The sequence below is a fragment of the Neolamprologus brichardi genome, chromosome 20 (genome assembly GCF_056152115.1).
Source record: "Neolamprologus brichardi isolate AB-2024 chromosome 20, ASM5615211v1, whole genome shotgun sequence".
Taxonomy (NCBI): Eukaryota; Metazoa; Chordata; class Actinopteri; order Cichliformes; family Cichlidae; genus Neolamprologus; species Neolamprologus brichardi.
This window is the reverse complement of record NC_142123.1, coordinates 26991018-27015854: the sequence shown is the minus strand read 5'-3', so window position 1 is coordinate 27015854 and position 24837 is coordinate 26991018. Positions and strand designations below refer to the sequence as shown.

General features: G+C 41.4%; 3 protein-coding genes across 3 annotated transcripts in view; 2 read left to right on the top strand and 1 right to left on the bottom strand.

Moving 5' to 3' along the window:
* The first annotated feature begins 1997 nt into the window (after positions 1-1997).
* On the top strand, positions 1998-15542 carry si:ch211-197l9.2 (uncharacterized). The gene is made up of 9 exons (XM_006794307.3): positions 1998-2609; positions 4747-4971; positions 5657-5815; positions 10332-10403; positions 10493-11596; positions 11705-11824; positions 13595-13644; positions 13759-14923; positions 15121-15542. The coding sequence occupies exons 1-9, from the start codon at positions 1998-2000 to the stop codon at positions 15274-15276; spliced, it is 3663 nt and encodes a 1220-aa protein (XP_006794370.3). The 3' UTR covers positions 15277-15542.
* Positions 15543-16819: 1277 nt separating this feature from the next.
* On the top strand, positions 16820-19565 carry LOC102783409 (uncharacterized). Its single transcript, XM_006794105.3, has 2 exons — positions 16820-17031; positions 18042-19565. The coding sequence occupies exons 1-2, from the start codon at positions 16904-16906 to the stop codon at positions 18349-18351; spliced, it is 438 nt and encodes a 145-aa protein (XP_006794168.1). The 5' UTR covers positions 16820-16903; the 3' UTR covers positions 18352-19565.
* dnmt3ba (DNA (cytosine-5-)-methyltransferase 3 beta, duplicate a) overlaps positions 19476-24837 on the bottom strand; it is a 27142-nt gene continuing 21780 nt past the window's right edge. Inside the window, exons 24-26 of the mRNA XM_006794106.3 lie at positions 24671-24740; positions 24392-24510; positions 19476-23129 (exon numbers count right to left, since the gene is read on the bottom strand). Of these exons, the coding sequence (XP_006794169.2) occupies positions 22988-23129; positions 24392-24510; positions 24671-24740 (331 nt within the window). The 3' untranslated portion in view covers positions 19476-22987. The remainder of the gene's footprint in view (positions 23130-24391; positions 24511-24670; positions 24741-24837) is intronic.

The following is a 24837-nucleotide window of genomic DNA, read 5'->3' as shown; positions in this document are numbered from 1 at the left end:
GTGCAGATGCACTTTAGCGTTTGTGCAGAAGGTAAGATCAGTATGTCTGTGTAGCTTCTCAGCCATCCAGTTCATTGTAGTCTAAGGAGCTTGGACTGAATTCTTGAGGAAATGTCACCTCCCATCCAAGAGGGTTCTCCATGTTAAGTCATTATTATAAAAATTGTTGTAAATGGATTGCAGTGCACCAAGAAGCCTCTTGAATGCTTGGATAAGAAGTGAAACATCTAAAAGTAATTTAAAGAAGTCCAGTTGCTTTCTTCGCAAGCTCCTTAGAAGGTAAGATCAGCTCTTCCTGAACACTGAAGATTAAAAAAGAAAAAATTTATTTTTCACAACCTGACAACCCAGATGTTCTTATAATGGTTCACAAAGCACTAGTAAATGATTCATAACCCATTAACGCTATCACTGAAAAATGTAGCAGAAAAAGAGCTGCTTATGTAGTCAGCTGAAAAGCAGGTGGTTTTGACACTTGACTTGATGGAAGCATTATCAACATTATCTTAAGAGCCACCTATTTTTTTGTGCCTGTTCTGTGATGGGTGTCTTCATGGACATCACCACCCTGTGCATCTCTACTCATCCACTCCTGTATCCAGAGAGCAAAGGTGTGACAGAGGTGTGGAAGGATGATGGGGGAGGAACTGTTTGGTTATTATAACAGCTGGTTAATAGTATAATAGCTGCCCGATGAAGATTTAGGTTGTTGTTAGCTGGAAGAGGAAACATCTCATGTCCGTTACAAACCACAAAGACCTGCCTGTGGTCCTTTCAAACACAGCTCCATTATCCACAAGGTGGCAGCTTTACACAAACATTCCTCTTGCTTTATTCATTCTGCTAATTTTTTATTTTATTTTTGCAGACACTGGCCAATATTTCAAAAATAAATTTCAGTTTAAAACTAAATACGTATTAAATTAGAGCAACACTACACAGAGGGGAATTGTGCAAACATCCTTCTAAAGGGGAGACCTGTTATGTTTGAACTTATTTTCTGTAATATATACAATGGAAGATGAAATGCTAAGCAAGGTTTAAAATAATGAGGTACAAGAAATCCTTGTGAGCCACAAAACTCGGGCTTCATCTGAGCTAAATGCTCTATTTCAGGCATTTTGTTCTACTCCTTGCTCTGTTTTATTTTTCAGCAGCACCACCTACTGTTCTAACCCTGTGTATGGCATGCAAGGTGCAGCCAATCAAAAGAAAGCTGGCTGAAAAGCAGATGAGCTGAACTGAATTGATGCGAATAGAGCATCATTGAGGAGCTGCAAAAATACCTGTTGCATATAAAAAGATTATTATGAGCTAAAACATGCAAATGTAGTCTGGTAGAGGCGGATAAAAAATGTAACTGGGAATTAAGATCATTCATTCATAGTAGTAGTCGGTTAGTTGGGTTAATTGCTTGTCAGATTTCCAGAAGGAGAAAGTGGAAGCCAAGGGAGAGAAAACAGCTTAAGAATCAAAGCGAGACCGGAAAACCGTCAGAATAAAAGCCTCCAAACTGCCTCTCTACATCAGGCGTATGGGATGATAACAGTATGATAGAAATATGAAAACACAAGGTAACAAACGCTTAAAATTGTATCTTTTGAATGGAAATTTACAAAATAAACTTAATCATTTATAATCCTAGGCCTACACAATATTTTTAATATCGGATTTGTTTTCAAATTCGTGCTGGTTTGTAGCCACAGTTGAATGTTCTGGGAGAGTGTGTGTAGAATAAACATAATATGTACGCTGACCAAGATGAATAGAGAAAAAAAAGAAAAAAGCAGAGAAAACGACCGGAAGTCCGTTCTAAGCTGCGGTAACGTGACACTGTGACTTCTTCTGTGAGTGCGCTTTGGCAAAGTTTCAGTGCTGAGGATGCAGAGCAGCTAGTCGGGTCTTCAGAGTCTGTGAGCTGTGACTTTTGATATTTTAACACTAGTTTAAAACTGTAATGATCATCTTAGATTTTCTGTTTAAAAGCTAAAGAGAAAATGACGAACAAAGACGGCGATAAAAGCCTGAAGACTGCGCTCCGCAGCCAGAAACAAGCCAGGGCGCACCAGGAGAAGAAGGATCCATCCTCCAATGATGGCTCCTCTTCAAAGGAGGCACAATTCACGGGTCAGTGCGACCCTGTGAAGGAGGTAAAAACTGCGGGACCGCAGGGAAAGAGAGCAGGGAAAGTGTCATCAGGTGTCAGCTCCGAGTGCCAGAGGAGCCCCGGCGCACAGAGGAAACTCTCCGACGCCAGCAACACTTCAGAGGATTTGAGCAAAGACTCCGGCTGCCTGTCGGGGAAACTGTCCTCCTCGGACAGCAGCTCGGAAATCTCCGACTGCCCGTTGGACGGTAACAAGCACGACTCTGACTTAAGCTGGATAGACGGCAAAGCTTACATGACCCCGGATAGCGAGGGCGCAGGCGACGGCAAACCGTGCGCAAAAGCGGCGAGAGATATCTGCGCTCTCCAGGCGGAGGCTGCCGCAGGGGGCTTTAGTTTGTTCAACTCCTCGGGGGCGTTTATGAATCTTATGATGGGGGAAACAACTGAAGACCTCGTCAGGGAATTGGAAGATCTGAGATCAGAGAACGAGTATTTGAAAGTAAGTTTGATCCAATTTGATTAATTAAATTAGCTTAATGCAATTAGCGAATTCAATTTGGTTTTCACGAAATGCAGCATCTACCTTTCTGTATAAACTCCGTGCATGTAGGTTTTGCTTGTTTATGAGAGCCTGTGAGTTTCTGTGGGAGGACCCTCAGCTCAACACCAGAGCCGATTTTCTGCAAATGTTTAGATCAGGCCAGTCTTCTTTAGTGAGCGCAGGGCAAGTGGCTCTAATACAAGAGTCAAAAGTCACTACTGACCTTAATAAATTATGGAACAAACTCACACTTACTCAGATTTTTACAGTAGCTGAGTAACTGCTGACTGAGCTGGTGATTAGATGAGTAACTCCTGACTGCAAGGGCATTTTATTGGCCCAACTGAGGAAATTACTCTGTAACTTGATGCAGCAGATCACCAGTTTGCAGGAATATGTCTGGAAACTGGGGTTTGATTATAAATTGGTGGTTGCAGAGTTTTGTTAGTGGAGTACTGCTGAGCAACTCCATCTACAAGCCCAATGGTAATGTCTGTTTTCCACTTTCACCTTTAAAGGGATGATCCACTTATTCAGAGCTGTACCTTGATAAAGAAAGGTCATAATCGAAGCTGCTGATGTCCAGATATTCAGACTTTCTGAGTGTGAGTCAAGCTTTCTGAGAAAATGTTTCATGACTCAGAATATGAAACAACATGTACAAAAAATAGCCCCAAATCCCTCTTTCTGCCCTAGATGCTCATTTCTGTGACATAACTTCACCTTGTAAGTGCATATTCAAACTGTGGTCATTAAAGTAATCAGACACTTTGAAGGGTTTGTACAAAGCACAAAATGGCCATTTAGGCATCAAACTGGAAAATATATCAGTTAGAGCTTAAGTCATAAATCAGTTAGTTAGGCTAATATTAGCCAATATGTTTTTTTTTAATGAATATGTGTACAAAAATATTTTTTAAGTAATTTATACATGTCATCAACCCGTAGTTTGTCCAGTAGATAAGATCTTATTGTTTATAACACTCGAAGCATTGCTTGCAGCACATGTAGCAGAGTAGCATCCCAGCGGAGTAAAGAGTCAATCCATGTTTCACTTAGTTGTTTTCATGAGTCTCTAATGCCACCATAACACCTGGATTTAAGTTAACGGGAAAAATGGGAAAATATAACTTTCTGATATTTACAGTGCAAAAGTCTGGAACCTCATTTATTTATATTTTGCCTCTAAGTAGCCAGACATTCATGTAACGTTTTTCTTTGGACATTGGCTGCTTTTTTCTCTCAATTGTAGTCCAGTTCTTGTACCTGAGCATTTTCAGAGGATTTTTTTTTTAAATTTATTAATTAATTTTTGTATGTTAACCCACAGAACACAAACCTATGAATCGATCTAACAAGAAAAACATGCCTAACTCAAGAGATGACACGGTATTGTGTCTACAGACCACATAGCAAAGAACCTGTTTTAAACTGTATATTTAGGCACTTTGTTACTAGCAGCCTGTCACTCAAGCACATCATTTGTTCCAAATTATTTAGCTGATTCTATGAAAAATCTGTGCTAAAGATGAAACAGTTTGGCAGACATAAAATAGTATTTTTCCACTAACGAGGTGATTTCCAAACAACTAAAACTTGGCTTATCTCAGCATGGTGTACTGTAGGAGGGACGGGATGAGGGAAGGGTTAAGGAAGGAAGGAATACTCAAGGGAGAAAGATGAAGCAAGAGAAGAGGGAGGAAGGAAAAAGTAAGAAAGGAGGGAAGAAAAGAGTGGAAAGGAGGGAAGGAAGGAAGGAACAAGTGATGGAAGAGGGAAGGATGGAATAGATAAGAAAGGAAAAATCAACAAAGGAAGAAAGGAGAGAAGGAATGATAGAAGGAAGAAGGGCAGGAAGGAAGAAAAAAGGGCACCACAAAAAGGACAAGGAAAAGAAAAAAGGGTAAGGAAAGAAAGCAGAATCAAAAGACAAGGAACAAAGGGAGTTAGGAAGGATGGAGGGAAGAGAAGAATTTGGAGGAAGGGGCCAAGGAAGAAGGAAAGGACTGTATGAAATAAGAAGGGAAAATGGAAAGAAAGAAAGGAGAAAATGCCTTGACTCATGGTTTAATTATTTCTGTGTCGTCTGTCCCAGGACGAGGTGGAGGAGCTGCGCTGTGAGATGCTGGAAATGCGCGACATGTTCCAGGAGGAGGAGATTTACCAGCTGCAGGAGCTGCGGCTGCAGCTGGAGCAGGCCAACAAGACGTGTCGCATCCTGCAGTACCGCCTCCGCAAGGCAGAGCGCCGCAGCATCCGAGTGGCTCAGACCGGACAGGTGGACGGGGAGCTGGTCCGGAGCCTGGAGCATGACATCAAGGTCAGAAAGTCGTGTGGTCTTTTTGCACAAACTCTCACTACCAACAGGCTGTAATTAAGCTCCTTCTCTGAAAACCGACTCACCTAAAACATCAAAGCGAACTTTTACTGCAGAACCACAAACCTACTTTCATCGCGGCGCACTAAACGCTGATCGTCTTGTTCATACAGGCTTTAACTCTGAGTCATGGCCGTAAAGTACTCCCTGCTGTTCATCTGCACCACAAGAATGTCATTAGACTGAAAAGTTTTCATCATGCATCCTGTTTATATTTCTGTAGCATAATTACTGCGTGTGGTCGGCTGTTCTGCGTGAGGACTGAACGATAAAAGCAGAGTGATCGTAAGCAGAATCACCGTCGTTGAACTGAGGCAACCAGATTCTGTTTCTGTCAACCAGGCCAATGTGTGTGTGTGTGTGTGTGCGCGTGTGTGTGTGTGTGCACACTATTGGATTCCTTACAGCCTCACCCTCCTTCGCCCCCTCCATCGACTCATGGCTCAGTTCCCGTCACAAGAATTTTCTTGTAAAAGTTTCTCGGCTTTAACCAAATCAACTGCTCTAAAGACTCACTCACTCAGAAAATAACACTCACGAGAAAACAAATAAACAGACAATCAAAAAAAAAAACAACTTCATTCGCAGCACTTTTACTGTCTTAACCTACTTTGTGCTTCACCCGCAGGTTGCAAAGAGCGTGTCACTCCGCCTGTACAACGAGCTAGAGGCGGTGCAGAAGAAGAACTCCCACGTGGAGTGGGAAAACGAGGTGCTGCGTGAAAAGACTCAGGAACTGGAAGTGGCCAAGCAGGTCTTACAGACTGAGCTGGATAAAACCAGAGAGGTGAGCATTTTACATCAAAGACCCTTTGGTAAAAAAAAAAATAAAAAAATAAAGAATGTTTGAATGAGACCTCAAAAGACAAAGGTCCTGCAGTTGTCCTGACCTGGACAATGTCTGTGGAAGTGTTCGAAACAGCTAGCACCACTTTTTACTCACCTTTTGAGATCTTCTTTTAACAGTCATATGATGCCAAATATTTGGAAAGCATTCATAAGTGTTCCTGGTCCCTTAAACCTTCAGGCCCCAGAGGTTTTAGACCAGTCACTCCTACATGGCCATGAAATGACATCTGGTGAAGAGCCACGTAGCATTACAGCATCTTACAGACTCCCCTGCATTTTGTCTACCAACTCTCTAAGACATAAGTAAGACATACTTATTACATACTCTTCTAGGAAAACCAAAGACTGAAGCTGAATTTTTATTTATTTATTGACTTTTCGTCTGTGTTTGACAGCATTTGACAGCAGAAAAACTGCTGGAAGCAGAATTTTTCCTTCTGTCTTGTTTGGGTTTTTTTTGGATTGTTGATTTTCTTGGCAGCAGAACACTGCAGGTCAGAGTAGGAACTTTACTTTCAGAGAAAATGAGCAGACCACGAGCCTCAGGGTAGACGAAGGATCAGGCTGCAGACATTACATCTCTCGGCTGGGTTGGGAACACCTTGGTGTCCCCCAGGAAGCCGTAGAGGAGGTGGATGGGAGAAGGAGATCATCTTAGACTGCTGCAACTGCAACTGGATGTTTGAGGTTCACGGTGCAGAATTTGATGATAGAAGGCACGCTGATTAAGTTTAACATGATGATTATCTTATTCTGGGCCTCTCAGTTCTTACTCTGTCTCTATCTGCTCCTCCCCTTATAAAACAACTTTCTTCTGATTGGCTAACCTTCTGTTTTTGAGGGGCAGCCAATCAGAAGAAAGTTGTTTTGTGGGGCTGGGAGAATGAGACCATATTAAGGATATCCATTCTGAGTGACATCATACAGAGCTAAAAATAAAAAGAGACCTCTTGAAACCAAATGCTTGGTTTCATACTGTTACACTGTAACAGCATATATGACAGAAAAAAGAAAAGAAAACTAGATCCTCTTTAAAAGCTTTGAACTTTCACACTGGATCGTTAATTCATGGATGGTGTGGAGGGAATTTTAAGCCTTAGGTGGCGTACATAGTAACAAACCGCTCTTGTTTATGGTCTCATTACCTTGGGACAGACTTGACTGTTAACTAAATTATTATGACCTGGAGCTGAAAATGAGATTGAAACGAGTGCATAGATCTGTCAATCAGACATGACAAATCTAATCGAATTGATTAAATTAAAAAAAAAAAAACTTCTTTAAAATCTCTCAAGAGCTGCTGATAATCTCAAAAGGGGGTTCTTCATACGCCTCAATGCGCGTCTTTAAGGGATGTGTGTATTTAGGTCAACCTTGAGAGAAACATAAACTTTCATCGCTCGGGTCAGGCATCCTCCTTTCCATTACCCTGCACAGCTGCACCCATCCAGACAGCTGTCCCCCTCATCCCTCTGTCACCCTGATGTCAGGTGACACACGATCCCGGTGCAGATCACTTATATGAGCGGGGGGCTCGGCCGGCAGCTGCCTGGTGCCGGGGATGGGCGAAGCAGCCTGGTATGCTGAACTCCAGGCACAGCTGACATCGTCGGCTGACAGGGCAGAAAAAAAAAGTAGAGAGATTACAAAAATAGACTCACTTTCTTTTTCTTACTGCTCTTATTAAGCTTGGATAAATCTGGATGAGTGTGTATTAGGGCATCCAGGCAGGAGGGTGTTGGTTGGTGCACAGGCATACTGACCTACAGCCATCACTCAGCACGCTTTGATCAAACTTCAGCCTTCACACCCCATCTACCTTTTCTTCTGCCTCCTTTGAGCACCAGTGTGCACTCCAGTGACACGTGTGCGGTTTAATCCAGGATTCGGTGCTTTGGCACGAGCTCAGTCTGCTCCACTCATCTGAGACAGCTGCTAGTCCCTTTGATCCCAACAGGGAAATCCACTTAGATTACCTAATCTAACCAGCAAAAAAACACAGCATGGATATATTGTGAAGGAGGGTGAGTATGCCAGAAGTTCACTCTGCTGCCGCTGCTGCTCGATGTTTTTTAAGCTGTTTGAGTTAAACGTAAATGTGTAGCTGCACAAGCTGAGCATAGATTTGTAGTAAGAGGACAAAAGCTGAAACAAAGACAATAATTTTACAGTTAAAGAAATATTACCATTTAATTCCATCTTTACTTATTAGGAACGACAAATTTCCGGTCACAGTAACCCAAATCTATTGAGCCTCCATGCCCACCGGCCTTGAATTCAAAAAGTGTAACTCCCTCTCTGTGTTTGCTCCTTCTAGCCTGACTATTATTAACACAGTGAAATCCTGTCGAGTGTTTAAGAGGAAGACAATGCTGCCTGACAGAAGCTTACATTCCTGTAATACTCAGACCTACAAACTGACTCAAGTAGAGACGGGAAGAACTCGGAGGAGAGAAAATGTCACGTTTAGCGCCTTTTAGGCATCTCTGAGAAGTAGTGCAAGAGCATGATGAATATTTACTTAAAGGATTAGCTAAACATTTTGGGAAATATGCTTATTTGCTTTCTTGCCGAGAAGATCAGCACGACTTTCATGCCTGCAGAGGTTTGTAAATCCTTCTACAAGCATTTTTAAAGCTGATTAATTAGCATTTTATAACTAATTTGCTTAATTTACACAGAAAATAACAGAAGAATGAACTTGTTGCGGTTAGCAAGGCTCCAGGAAGCCGTGGTGTCCAGTTCATAAACTGATGTTACACAAACATCATGTAAATTTAGAATCTTTAAACATGCTATAACCTCTCACTGAACACATTTTAGTGTGTTATTAATTTTCTTATGTAATCATCAGAAACAAATGTTGAACTATTCCTTTACCTGCCTTTATATTTTTAAATTAAACTTCAGATTTGTCTTTTCCTTGTTTTCAGTGATGTAAAGAGCAAGAAACTAAGTACAGCCTTACTGGCTCTATAGGAATTAAGAGGGACAGTAGCAGCCAGGTGCTGTTAATCAAATGTAAGTGATTGATTGATGATCAGCCCCCTATAAAAGCAGAGGTTTTGATAGTTTGCTGTTCTGGACCTTTCAGGTATGTTAACAAAATCCCAAAGTATTGTAGGCAAATTTCTGCCAATTTGCCGTGCAGTTGGAGGGAATTTGTTGGGACATCCAAGGTCAAACTGAGCAATGCTCATGAAACTACAAAAAACCTAGAAGCTACAAACTCTACGGGCCTCAGTTGGTATGTCAAATGTTCAAGTTTGTAACAGTAAAATCAGAAAAAGGCTGAACGAGTACCGAGAGTTGCTGGGAAAAAATCACCTTCTTTGTAAAAATGACACAGCAGCATGGCTTAGACTTCTGGAACAATGTCCTTTGGACAAATGAGACCAGTTTGGAGATGTTTGGTCATAATTCACAGCTAAACACAGCAGATCAGCACAAACACCTCATACCAGCTGTCAGCACAGTGGTGAGGAGCAATGACGTGAACTTGTTCTGCAGTCACTAGATCTGTGCACCGTCGACCACGAACTCCTCAAACATGAGGCCACCTGTCCGGCAGCTAAAACACAGAAGCACATCTACAACACACTGACTGAAGAAGAAAAGAATCAAGGTTACGATGGCCGAGTCAGAGTCCAGACCTCAACATGACTGAAATGCTGTTGAATGTTAACGGAGCAAAAGTGAATCGAACTGAAGCGACTTTGTAAAGAAGAGGGGGCCAAAAGTGATGTGAGAGACATGCGAAACACCGTTACACCGTTACACTGTTACTTCAAGATACTGAATGAAGTTATTGCAACCCCCACTGACCTGCTGTTCAAGTCAGTCAATGAGAGGAAAGTTGGCCTGCGTTCTTTCTCATGTCCAGCAGGAGGTGACTCCCCTGGTTTTAATAAAAAATAATAATTTTGTATAGAAATATCTAAAAAAAAATTTAAAAAGATTCTTTGGGTAACTTTCTTGATGAGGTTATGGTCTTAGTCTGTAGTTTAAGTTCTTATTTATTACAGTTAGATGAATTATAAATCAGGCAAAGCTACTCTTTGAGTCAAAGGACAAAAATATGGAGCTGGAAATGTTCATCATTTATATCACAGATTTAGAATAAAAATGTAATGTAGAAAAAGTTTTTTCTTTAATATCTTTGTTTAATTTCACACAGTTGTGATTAAAAACAAAAACCAAAAGAAAGAAACAAACATAAACACAAAGATGTCTCGATGCATTCTTAATCATCAAGGTAAGGACATTTAGTTTTGCAGACTGAAGAAGTCACTTGGATGAGGGACGAAACATTTCTCCCAGTAAACAGCTACGTCCAGATGAACAGAATCGACTTTTTGGGATAAATACAAAGAAGTTTGCTCCAGAAAATCTTAACCTAGTAAACTATCACTGTTTCTTGTGTGTGTGATCAAACTCTTATTTTTATTCCTTAGAGCTCTTCGAAGAAGAAAAGCATCAGATCGACGGCCAGCAGGGCGGAGAAGAGGCTCTCTCAGCAGATTGAGGTTTGTATATTTGTTTCTAAACATGGCTGCATCCGTGAGTTATTTCATGTCATCATGACTGTCGTCACTGCTGTTTGATTTGCCAAAAGGATGACAGCGCCGATCTCAAGTGCCAACTCCACTTTGCCAAAGAGGAATTAGCTCTCATGTGCAAGAAGCTCACCAAATTGGTATTAGAGAGTGAGGCGATGCGCGAGGAGCTGGCCAAATACCGCTCAGCCTACGGTGACGTGGACGCCGCCCAATCACCTGAAGGCAAGCAAAGCTACGCCCGCGCCAGGGAGGCGGAGGTCAAAGTTCATCTTAAACTGGTGGAAGAGGAGGCCACACTTCTGAGCCGGCGCATCGTTGAACTGGAGGTGGAGAACCGTGGTCTGCGAGCAGAAATGAGCGACCTCAGGGAGAAAATTGGAGGTGGAGGAGGAGGAGGGGAAGAGCAGGATGAAGAGAATCGGGATGTTTCGGAGGGAAATATGTCAGCGAGTGTTGCGATGAAGGACACGGATGGAAAGGAGAAAAGCATAAAAATGGGACCCGTGATGTACGAGCGGGGTCAGGATGAAGAGTCCGAGAAAAGAAAAGGTGATGAGGAGACTGAAAGGATGATCACTCGAGAGGGTCCTGTGGGAGGCGAGTGGGATCCCTCAGACAGTCAAGAGAGTGATGACAACAAAAAACTCCAAGAGATGACTTTAAAGGACTACGAAGCTCTGCTTGCTCTCAGAGACCATGCCTGCATTTTGAGTTCAGCCATACAGCTCCTGATTACATCACCCAAAAATGGCCACAGCTCGTCTCCCTCGCGCACGTTCGCCTCGCCAATAGACTGTAACGGAAAGGCACAGAAGATTTCTCTGAATGAGGCTTTGGAACTTTTAGAGGCGATGCTGTTGGCTTTCATCGGACGGGTGGAGATGCTTCTAACAGCCAAAGGTACACAGTTAAACTCAGTTAAGAAGGTCTGGGACTCCTACAGTTCCCCTTTCCTCTGTGGAAATCCTGACGTGGAGTCAGAGAGTAAGCAGGAGTGTGGAGAGCCGAAGAAGACAGAAAAACAAACGAGGAAAGCACCTTCTGTTCAATGGGGCCTCGGTGAGAAGTGCAGGGATCCAAGAACGCAGCTGTCATTGCAGATTCTTTGGATCCTCCATCAGTGGTGTCAAGTCAAAGGACCTGACATGGAAGGAAAACAGGTACAGTGAAAGATGGCATAAATAAACTCTGCTCATGCTCATTATGACACTTAAAAAAAACACACAAAGCTGTCGAATATTCAAATATATTTGGGCTTTTTTATTCAGGATAGAGAGAAAGCAATGTCAGTGCTGAAAGGATTGTTGCAAGACCTCGCTGCAGAGCTTCAGGATGAGCGGATTAAATGTGACAGTAAGGCCAAGGCCACGCCGGGCAAGCCAGCTGAGGTAAGGATGGTGTTTACGCCTCAGGCATGTGTGCCCTGCTGTGTGTGAGGCTGTGTGTGAGGTTGCGTGATACAGTGGGAAGTCCTGCCGATGATCTGTCTCCCTGGCCTTGTGTCCGCCTGACAGTCGGTTCAGCGGGCATCATGAAAACACTCATGCCAGAGTATTTAGGCTAATCTCTTGTAGGGGGCTGCAGCCAAACAGGACAGGCATTTTCAAACATACAGCACGAAAACGCAAAAACGATTCTCTGCAGTCCTTCAAGTTCTCCTGAATGATCATTTCCATCTCCTTTGTTATTCAATAAAGAAAAGCAGTTTCGATGCACAGCATGATTTAGGATCAGATTTATTATTTCAACAGCTTTTTTTCCTTCTTAACCCACTGACTGGACTGTAATCCCTATTTTACTCTTAACTCTTTTACTTAACATTTAGTTTGAAGTGAAATGAAAAAAATAAAGACTCTACAGGCTCTCCAGCAGCTTTATTAGGCTTTATTGAAGACGTATTGGAGCCTATATGTCTCTGGGGTTATCTCTGTTATGAGTTTACGATGCTTTGTCCTGATAACGAACAGCAAATTCAAATGTTTCTGAAGGTTTGGTTAGTTAATAACACAGATGTGCCAGAATACCAAACAACTATAGATGTGTGATATTAATTATTAAACCCTAACGTAATTGTTAGTGTTAAATTATCAAGAGCACAAATGGGGAAGCGACGGAAACATTATTGATTTTGCAGACAACGGGCTTTAAAGCGACAGTTCACCCAAAGGAGACAGCTTAGATTTTTTTGCGTCAGCTGCCCAGTTTTGGAGCACTGGCGCTCACATCGCAGCAAAACAAAGCATCAACACTTCTTTGCAGAAATCATGGCCTGGTTTCTCATAAATATCCAGGACCCTTGTTGTGAGCAGTGGTTTTTAGATGTTATCTAAATAAATGTGGAGAAAGCTCTACATTAATTACAATCATCAGTGGAATGTTAAAAAGTGACGAATCAGCTCAAAAATACTAAATGTTTTGCTGTTTTTCCCCCCCCTAAAATAAGGTTTCAAAAGCTTTTTTTTCTTGCAAGTTTCACTCTTACACCACATTCAATTAGATGACAATATAGCTTTAATAATGAGAGTGGCCACACGATCAACACCAACCACAAAAGTAAAGGTAAGTTCACCTTACATCCGGTCAGTAGACTGGGGTAATTAAGTGTATCTGACTGACAGCACAAGGCTAAAACTGTGTAAACTTCAACTGTGCAAGCATCTGTGAAACAACACGATTGGTTCTTTTGTCTCCCAGTGGTGATTGGCTATTTTGTAGAAGGATCAGGACCACTGCAACTTTCACCATTTCACATTTCTGTCTCTTTTAATCATCGTGTCAGATGCTCTGTTTGTTCTGTACAGTGACGCAGTGGCGGATGAACACACTAAAGAGAAATAGTCCCTACATAAAATTGCTTCCAACAAGTTTGTGCATTTTTTTCTTGGGTTTTAGTTTCTGATGACTAATTGCTGAGATGCATAAATTGTGCACTTAGAGCACATTTTATTATATTATATATATTTACATTTAAATATTACCTGGTAAACTGCCCATTAAAAACAACAAATATCAAGCTCATGTTGACACTAAATGTGGGGCACAACGACATTGTTGTGCAGTCCACAAGATAGTTATTGACAGATTTCAGCGTGGAGAAAGTTTAAATCTGAAGTATCTGACGTAATGTTTGGTGACATTTTCTTTCTCTCTTGGCTCAGCGTCGTGTTGGTGATGTTTTTCAATGTGGTCGACACCGTGAAGCTGACAGGTCTGTGTTGTTCCACAAACTGTCATATGTTTTTCATAAGTTCACTGAAGTTGTAACTCATACATCGCCTGGTGTCTTTGTGTTTTTTTTTTACAAAAAAATCTGAACCTGCAGCTCGACAGGAAAAAGACTCAGACGGCAGTTTCCTCCGTGCAGCTCTCAGAGGAAGAACTGGTGCTATCTGAGCCAAGAGGCTGCCCAGCTTGACCGAGAGGACCCGGTTAAGACGTGGGACCATCTAATCATGCCGCTTAGCTTCCCTGATCTTGACTTTGAGCAGATGTCCTTGGACAGAAGCCATACTGCTCCAGAGAAGTCTACCGTCCGCATCTACTACAGCCCCCCGTCGGCCCGCAGAGTCCAGCTGGTTCAGCTGAAGCAAAGCCCAGACAGAGGATCCGTGGACACGCCCTCTCCCTGGTGCACGCCGCCAACCTCCTTCTCACAGCTCTGTCTAGGCTCATCTGCCAATCTGAGCGATGACATGAAGGAAATGACAGCCGGCTGGAGGCAGAAGCGTCAAGACAGCCCACAGGAAAAGAGAGAAAGATTAGCAGGCCGGGGATGGGTGGATGTGTCCTGCTCCGGTACTCAGACCCATATGAAACCACAGATGGTGAGTGTTGGTCAGCAGACAGATGCGACTCAAGGGTTGAGCACCACGAGAAGCAGTCCTTCTCGGTCCCTGAACTCCCCTCTGGTCTCTGCCCGCTCTCACCACATCTCTGCCTCACTGGAGGGCATGACAGGCCGAGGGGAGAGGTCCAGACACTCCACCTCCTCGCCTAAACTGTACCGAAGACAGTCTCTCCCCTCTCCCTCCAATTTGAGCTCCCCCTCCTCTGCATCTACCTCTAGAGATCGACCTCTGTGGAACCTGGCACATCAAAATCAGTCCGGCCTCGTGTGGACTCGACAAACCAGCTCCCGAGCAGGTGCTGGGCAGAGCCACGGCTCCCTGAGCAACTCCAAGCTGCCCGCCAAGTCCACCGGAGCCAACCGGTACGGCTTGGTGACAGAGTTCCTGCGTAGGGTGAGCGGGCGGGCAGACAAACCAGTGCCGGGGTCAGGGCAGAAAGCTAAAAGTAGCACGAGGAACCTGGAACGCGTTCCGACGAGGCCTCCCGCCGCCCCGCTCAACAGGAACGACAGCGTGACCAGGATCGTTAACCAGAGGTTCATGAAGCAGAGAGAGGAGGCCACCAAAGTCCAGAAGGAGGAGAAGGGAAGCAGCCTGAACCAGGGTGTCAAAAATGGCCTGAGCACCGTCACAGCAGAGGTGAGTGGAAATTATATAAATTATATTATATAAATACAGACAGGGCTCCCACCAGTTGCTCATACATTCATCTCATTATACAAAACATAGACCATGCTTGATATTAGCATCCTCCGCCCCATCATAACAACATATTAATGACAGAACATAAGGCCAGCAGGTCCAAGTCAATACGTTTCTTCTCTCTGTTTGACCAGGAGAGGAGCTACGAGTGTAGCTCCAGCAGCACGCTCACCTTCTGCTTCGCCCGTCCGTCTCGCTCCACGCAGAAACAAACATCAAACCCCACCAAACTCCAAAGGCACAGGTACTCGCCTCCGGTCAGAGCAGCTGCAGACTCCACCTGCAGCTGAACATGATGGGAAACGGCAGCTTTAACACTGACACCACAGACAAATTTTGTTTGTAGGCTCGAAAATGTAAATTCAGCTTTTCGTGGGATGTTTAGGAGAGCTTTGAGAAAACTCATAGAACTTTTGGTGCAATTAAAGTCACTCATCTTCTTTCACAGATGGGCTTAACCCTTAATTCACTTGCTTATAATTAATTTTGTAATATCTTTACTGTATTTTGTAGATAATAACTTTATGTTATAGTCAATAAACAACTAACAAGTTGATTGTGATCTTGTGTGTGTGTTGATTTCACCCTGGTTTCATTTGAGCTTCAGAAACTGGTTGCCTCTGCAGTAAGCGGCTCCTTCAGGGCAGGGCTGCTGGTTGTTACGTCACATGCTCAAAAAAGAAAACCGCTAAGATGATAATAAGATTTCCTCGCCTGTCAGGACCATGACCCAACCTCGGTTCCTCTCTCTTTAATTGACACATTAAAAAAAACTGAACTGAGCTCATCAAAGATAACTTAAAAATATAAATGTGTTAGCAGCAGCAGGTCTGGCTTTCCTGGAGCAGATCAGCTGCAGCACTTCCTCCTTCAGCTGGCAGCCGGCCAATGATGGTGGTGGTCAAGGACGGGGCAGAGGAGGAGGTGCGCAATCGCACGGGGGTCACATTTCTGCTAACAACATGTGTTCATCCTCTGTTACCCACAGTACATACACAGCAGTGTCGGCTACGTCCCAAAAGAGTTCACACGTAATCCACCAGACACAAAATACTCAAAAACACATGTAAGATTTAAAGAATGCAAAAAACAAATGGTAGAATAACTGCATTTGAGTTTTTAAATGCATTTCCTGCTGTGCAAAAAAACAACCCTGCTAAACTCCAATCGATTTGTCTCAGAAATTCTTCATATCCTGTCAATTTGTTTTACCTAATTTGATTATTTGCCTTTTTCCTCTGGGAATTCACATTGCTTCACTACACATTATGTTCCTGCAGCAGTTTTTAGTGCTTTCTAGCTAACATGCTGACTCCAGTGAATGCATCTGGAGCAATTTGAGGGTAAGTGTCTTGCCCAAGGTTACTTTGGCATGCAGAGTAAGTAGTAGATGACTTGCTTTACCTTTGAGCCTCAGCCAGCCCAACGTCCAATCTCTGCATTTACATTTTACGTACATTTTTATCATAGTCTACATATGTTATACTACAGATTATTCTTAGTTACCTAGATTAAATGTGAAAGATATGTATTAAGGTTTTTTCTCCCTATTTGGTTCGCATATTCCTAATTTAACAACCTAACAGCAATTAAAGTGGTAAAAATTTGCATGTTGAGTTAAAATGCTTTAATCTCACAGCACTTCTGTATGTGCACTGTGTAACTGCTACCATTTGTACCTGAGTAAATGATGGGAACGCCTCTCCCAGCTTTCCTTCGCCCTCATTTTGACTTTGTGGTGCAGTACTGAGTCTCACCTGCAGGGGCGCTGCAGCTCATAGCCCTGTTGTTTTGGCCGGGATGTGTTCTCTCTTTGCGGACGCTTGTTGTTACCGGAGGCGTACAGGTCTGCAGCTGCAGGTGTTTAGTGTTACTTTAAATCAGCTGAGGATGAAAAGTCGGTTATGCTGAGTGAATATGGAGCTCGTTTTTACACGGTTTGACTCGTTTGACTTTGAGGCGGATCAGCGGTTTGTGGACGGTCTGAAGTCCGTAAACAGAACCGAAACCGACCTGCTGGACCTGAAACTGTTCTTCTACAACAGGTAGGAAACACCTGGATCACCCGGTTAATCATTTATGTGCTTATCTACACCCCAGTGTGCGCTGATTAGATTGATTAAAAACGAGAAAGTAAAAGCATTTGAGATTCACGTTAAAAATGTTGTTTTCTGGTTTACTACATTACAGAATGAAAAGTGTTTTGCGCTCCATCCCAGCTTCTGCATGGTTACTGTTAGGATTTTACATCAATGGCAGAATAAACCAGCTAAACAGCACTTTACTTTTATCTCTGTACGCCTCACATTAGATTTCCAGTCAGTCAGTCAAGATGTGACTCAACTGCAGACTTTCAGCTTTAATTCAAGGTTTGCTTGTTTTTTGTAGTTTTAGCTGTTATTGAATTATGCAAAGTCCCCATTTTCCAAGGCTCAATTTGTAATTGGACAACTGACTAAGAAGCAGTCTGTCGCCCTGATAAGACCTGTTGTCTTATTTCATGACAAATGAAGCGAACAAAATATCTGATATTGATTCACTGTGTTTAATTAGTATTTTTATAGCTGCATTTTTAAATAAGAGTCCCAAAGAGATGTCAGTTTCCAAGTGAGAGAGGCCATCATTAGGCTGGAAGACGAGATAAACCTATCAGAGAGAGCTAAAACTGTAGAAGTGGTCAAACCAAATAATCTGGGCCATTCTTTAAAAAGGAATTAAGGAATGCGTTGTCCAGCTCGGCATCACCAAAAGACCTGAGACAACAATGATACCAGAATTATATCCATGGTTAAGATAAATAATAATATTCAAAGCAGTTCTGAGGTCAGGATTATTAGAAATTACGATACACTTACAAGGTTAAAGATGGTAATCGAGTGAATTCAAGGCTCTGCTTTTCCATTGTACCTTGTTAAGATCAATAATCAGCAGTGAATGCATTAAAGCATTTTGTGATATTTACCTTCATGCCCAAACTTTTTTTTAAAGCTACCCTTCCAAAGAAACAAAATCAAACACAAACCTCTGTTCCTCTTTTCCCGTTGTCCCCTCACAGGTTTGTCGAGCCCATCGACCAAACCGGCTACAAACAGTGGAGCTCTTCTTCCTGTGTGAACGGCTGCCCTGTCGAGCAGCTGGACCAGATGGCGTTGTCACATTCAGACTCTGAACTCACAGCAGAAACTTCTGAACCCACAGAGACAAAGCAGCTCTCCTTTGCAGAGGTGATGCGACTGGTTCAGGAGGGAAAGGAGGTTCCCGGAGTGACAAAAGTGGACATACAGCCGAGCAACCAGAATCCCACTCCCTCTAGAATGGAGCGGATGTTAAAACCCTGGGAAACCGCATCATCATCCCCAGAGTGACCTCTGACTCTTTACAGCACTGTGTAGATAAAACTCATAATAAAAAGTATGAAAGGTTGCATTGCAAACAGCCTGCTGTTGTTACAACTGCAGAGCAACAGTCATGTCCCCACAGCAGTCCAACATAAACATACGTACAGCTTGTCATACAAAACAGATCTACATGTCCTACACCGTCACCACTAGAACAGATGGAGTAAATGACATCTGTGTCTGTTGGTGTTTTCTTTGGAGAAGCTAAACTTTCATTTAATGGAAGTAACTAGAAATCTGTGGTCTGAGGTGTCAGAATGATGGTCTGAGAGGAGCCAAATTTCATATACAGTTGTTGTTAAAAGTTTCATTTGGAGCTTTTAATGATTTATTCGAACTGTCCTTTTTCCAGAGTTGAATGATTGTACAGCAAACATCTTTAATTACTTAAAAAAAAAACAAAAAACAACAAGATTGGGTGCACATGTAACTGCAGCAGCTGTGGGTAAAATACTCTTACAGCACACCTTGACAATTTTCTAGTTTGCGCCTATTTTTAAAAACACAAAAATAATAAAAGTGGATTGGTTGGGTGGTTTTGGATTTGAATGAACCAGCTGATCTGCCTGTGCAGGTTCTCCCTCATAGTCCAAGAACCTGCTTATTGGGTTAACTGGTGACTAATGTGACCATGACTGGTTGTCTCTGTGATGGATTGGTGACCTTTCTAGTGTGTACCCCACCTCATGTCCTGTTCAGCAGTGCTTAATTGGATAAGCGGAGAAGATGGATTTAAAGATTGCTGCAAATCAGTTTGCATTAGTTGGTGTACTGCAAGCATTTTAGATTATCATGGATTATTCTGACTATTTGAGAAAAAATGAATGGAATAATTTATCTTTTGGTATTAAAGTTATATTTTAATTGGGTGTTGTTATTGTTCAATTGGGCATAAAACAACACAATAAAAATGTGTGAGACAAAGTTTTCAAGACGTGGCTTTGGAAGTCCATCTTGAGGACATATTGGTTTCAGACCCACATTAACAGCATCTTATTATTAAAGAGCCCATTGTGAATGCTATGAATTCCCTTTTGCAGCTTTACTTCACTGTGTGAAGAAAAAACAAAGACTGGAGCAGGATATCCTGGTTTTGTTGGTCTTTATTTTGTTATCAGTAATACAGATTTTGGCTCAAGGAAAGGCATTTTTGGCTAAATTAGTTCAGACATAAATGAAAATAAAAGACACTTTTTCCTTTGACAGCACCTTTTTTTTGTAATGCCTGAGTAAAATCCCACAAACACTTTTTCATTATGCCCCAACATTTTTTCCCACTTCACAAAGATGATTAACTATCATGCTAATATTTTTCTACATCTGTTTCTCATTTGATTAAAACAAAGACACTTGAACATCCGAGCACACTGCAAAACAAAAACCTACACAGTTCACGTTCAACTAATGTCAGCATAAGATGAGAAAAAAAGAAAAGAAAAAGAGTGTAACAAACATGCAAAGTTAGCACCGTTGCAGTAGCACCACTAGAAATCCCAAAAGAAATGAGGTAAAAATCAACATCTAACTTTCAGCCTCTCTGTTGTGTGAATACGTTGACAGTACGAAATAATTATGTGATCAAACACAGTGACTCAGGATGAAGGGTGCCACCATTACCTAAATCTTCAGTAAAACTAACATAACATTACAAACTTAAACCTTACACCTGAACATTATTTTAAAAACAGCACCAAATGTTCAGGTCTGCATCAGTGGTTTGTGTGAAGCATCAGCACTGATGTTTCCTGATGTCGCTTTGAAACAGTGCATTTCTATTATTAGTCTCTCCATCATTTACCTGATTAATCAACAAGCAGTTTGGAGAACTGAAAAACATGATTACAGTACGATTTTCTGCAGCACGACATGACAAGTGTGTTGTCCCCCCCTCGTCCTCAGTCAGCAACATCATCATAATCCCAAAAAAATTAGTGCTGGAAGAAACAATTAATCATTCTACTGATTACACTTTCAAAACAATGAACTGTAGCTTTTGAATTACAGAAAAATGTTACAGAGCATGAATACTATAGACCAGTGATTTTCCCACAAAAGCTATTCAGCTTAGATTTGGTTAAAAAAGGGAAAAAAGAGCAATTTTAGGACCTTGAAACTGAGGACGCGCTTTAAAAAAACATAACTAAAAGAAAATAAAAATAATTCTAAACTGTCATGAATTGTGACCTCAGGGATAGAAAAGCGCATTTGAGAAACTGAAACAATCACTGGTGATTTCTTTCTTTTTTTTTTTTTTTTTGCTTGATACATAACCTGAACAATAGAATTAAAAAAGATTATCATGTAATTTTCTCTAGCAAATAGCTGCAGCTGTTAGGCCGTGCAACTAGATCAGCATATTAGCAGACGTTTCAGGTCCTTGTTTGAGGCTGCAGTTTTGATTAAACTTGTAAAACTTATGTCCTGGTGCAGTTTCATGTTTACTGCTTGATAAAAATCAGAAAATATGGATGCTGGACTACAAAATACATACATAAACACTATGAAATTTAAAAAATTGCCACATAATATTGAATCTAACTATGAAACAGTTAAAAGTTACATGAAAAGTTGCACTACTGTACCCCATTTTTTTCTACAATGACAGTCTTATTTTACAGTCTTACACATGAACGCGGCAGATGAATTAACAGTTTTTATTTTATTTTTCAAATTAAAAATTAATAATTATTCAATTTGTTAACAATGTTTGGCAGCCACATGCCTCAAAGTACTTTTAGAACTTCCCCTTTGTGAATTTAAACTTTCACCATGAGGGGGCAGCATTTATCAGTGGGTGTGTTGAAATGTTTCTGGATGTGTACTTTGTACACACCCAGAAACATTACCAGGCCAGGACTGTAAATATTAGCAAACTCTGAATGGCCTACGTTGTTAAATAAGGGTTATACTGACCCAGTTTACCATGCTGTGGTACAATGTGGTATTACATTAAAGTCCAGTCCAGCCCCACTTCCACTCCAGTGGATATCCCTTTAACAAAATACAGATTTTGAACATAAAGTCAAAGGTTGTTCCTTCAAATGATGTTAAGGGCTTTAGTTAGTTTCAGAACCTATTAAACTATTCTTTAAAACACAGGAAATTAACTTTTTTACGGGCCAGAAAAGAAACCACTGGAAATAAAAAAATAACCATTTAGAGGGGGAAAACTGAAAATTTGTATTCTACATGGTATGCCTTTTTCATGTTATAAATACACCTACCCTTTTTGTTTTACAGCAATTAAACCATAGTTACAGTCGTTCAGCCGTATTTCCCACTTTAGTAGACACTGCATGTTCTGAAAAAGTCTGACTCGTGTAGCTTATTAAAATACTCAACTTGTCGTCAGTAAGTAGATTCAAAATATTTTTGATCTTGTGTAAGTAAAACTCCTTAAAAAAGACAGAATTGTAGCACAAATGCCCACTTGTGGGGTAAAAATCACCACTATTAGAAGCACCATGGTGGGATTCTTCAGACTGAGTAAAAAAACGTGTTTAAAGATTAAAAAAGTAAACGCAATAAAATTCATCACAGTAAGAATTAGGTCAGACTTAAAATCCCTGCCTGGAAGGATTAAACAATAAAAACATGATAAAATCTACGGATCACGTAGAAACAAAGCAATAATGGTTTGCGTTCACCTGTAGCTGCAGATTTGAAACCATTGCTGAGGTAGTGAGGAGGCCTGCACCATGAAGGGAGTTCAGCGGCTCTCTGGGACCTTGGACCGGGCTCAGGGTCTACATATTTGTGTCTCATTTTATAAGCAAAACAGGCGAAAGAACAAATTAATCCTATAGTGACTGATTTTAGGCCAGGTAAGTCCAGAGGAAGAAACGCTGAAGCAAAAGATGCATTTGAAGTCTTAAAAACATTATTCAGCACTTACATAGCACCATTAGTGTTAATGAAGAGTTTATTCTATAATATAGAAAACTATAGAATGATATTGTGCAGGATTTAGTGTGTTTTGGCTCTGCTGTGGGTCCAGAGGGAAATATAATTGGCTCTTGTATACTTCACTGCGGACATGAAGTTACCACTAACCGTGCATGTTATCAGTTTGAAATCGCGGACACTGAACCATAACAGGAACACTTCCCGTGCATCTTTTCACATCATACAGAGTAAAAAAAAAAAAAACCCTGACTGTAGCCTGTCAGACAAAAACATTGCAGTCATATTTAATTAAAAACCTAATTAAAATCAATATGTAGATTTGATAAGCGGCTATGATCTTTCCATTCATGATTAAGGTAAGCAAGGAGACGCCACTGATCCATAAAAGCCCAAAGATGGCTTGCAAACCACTTCAGCTCACTTCATGATGCAGGCCTGTGTTCTGAGCAACATAATCGTTTGATTACAGCAACCTTAAAAGAAACCAAAAAGTGTCTGTGCCTGCTGGTGGTGGAGGATGACTGACAGGATAAAACAAAAAAGAAATGAATTCATGAACAAAATATTTCTAAAAGCCAAAGCTACAATCGGTCCTCTAAAGAGAGACCAGAGAGTTTAAACTAACTAGCAAGGCGGGGCAGGATAAGGCATCGGGTTTACCGCTCCAGCTCTGATGCGAGGATTTGCTTCACAGTTGCTATTCACATTCAAAATAATCCTTCAGGGGGGCAAACAGGTGACGAATCACAGGCACACTCCAGGAGCGACCCAGGACTTTCTGCCTTTGCATCCGGCCCATGTTGTTCACGTCAGTGTAGTGTTTGGGGAAACCAAAAATCCTAAAAAAGGGAAACCACATGGAAGATGTTATATTTTACTTATACATACACACACACACACACACACACACACACACACACACACACACACACACACACACACACACACATATATATATGTGTGTGTGTGACTCAAAAGTTAAGGCACTGGCCTGTATTTTCTTAAATGTCATAACGCTGTTAATGAAAACCCATAATGTTAAAAATCCTCAGATTGGTGCAAATTGTTTCTGATTTGGTTTTTATCACACTCCTGTTAGAGACTGTAAATGCAAATACAGACTAACAGAGAAGAAAACACTCCCTGCGCATTCTGCACAATAACAAGATACCCTAGTTTGATTCCCGTCATATGCAAACAACTGCACACATGATGACAGGTTGGCCTAAGCTGAATCCATTTCCAGTTAATGTGGGCCAACCTGTGCACACGTCCTGTTAACAGTAAAAAGGTGCAGAGTGAAACAGGGCTGTAGTTTCCAGGTTTCTCTCATCCAATCAAATTCTCCCTGGTCTTACAATCGCTGATGTCACATCAACAAACTCCCAGAATTAATTTATCTTTGAACAGACTAAAGAAACACGGACTTTTAAAAAAAAGCATAATTTAACAACTTTGCAGCTCAGGGTCAGAATCAAAGATGCTGCCTACTTTGAAGTTTACATCATTGCTCACCTGTCTGTCTCAGGACCAACTACTAAGCCCAAGTTTCATGTTTAATGCTTTAGGATTTTAATATGAGTATATTAGAATTGGCATATCATATCTGGTCTAAAGTTAGGTACAAACTAGAAGTGATTTACAGTGATGTGGTGTCCTGACCATAGAAAGTATCAGTAAAAAAACAAAAACAAAACCCCAAACCCTGAAAACTTGGTCGGCCTCATTTCACTTCCCGTTGACGGCCTTTATTTCACAACTACAGTCGTTTGCAAGTGACCAGCTGTCAGCTGTAAAGCGATGTGTAAATGCGACTCAGTTGCAGTGCATGTAGCTTAATAAGCATTATATGTAACTAGTGCGTACTAGTAGCAGCAGCTACACCCATGTGAGGCTGAATGGGAAGAGCTGTGTAAACTAGTACAGCACATCAACGTTTTGTGGTGGTTTATATTGTTTTGCTTTTAGAAACCATTCAGGCATGTACTCAGTCAGATACTATCAGATGACACACATTAAACACACAAGAATTAAGTCATTATACACTGACATCGATAATGTCACACTGGGAACAAATCGGTAAATAATTTATTATGCTTACTGTTCCATTTCAGTGCACCACAGGTAGTCTTCCTTGCCATTCATGTCGACGGGCAGCGGTCCCATCTTCCCCTGCCTTATTGAGTTAGACTTTGTTGTGATAGTACGGACTTTGTCAAACTGCAGGGAGAAATGTCAAATTAACAGTGTTGAACACAAAATAATAGTCTCACGATTACACAAAAACTAATATTTTAAATTGTTGACACACTATTAACCTAAAACTATATCCAAACTAAACATGACCAATAAAATAAATAAATAAATAAATGATGTTGACCTTTGCCTGGCGTCCGGATTCCAAACAATCCTGCAGAGTCACCTTGTCGTCTAGAGATGTAGCAAGAGGTCTATAAGAAATCCCAGACAAGAGTGTAAACTTGAGGCCAGTTAGCTTCAGGACTTTTTAGTACCACTCAAAACCAAACAATCAAAACTGAAGAAAAA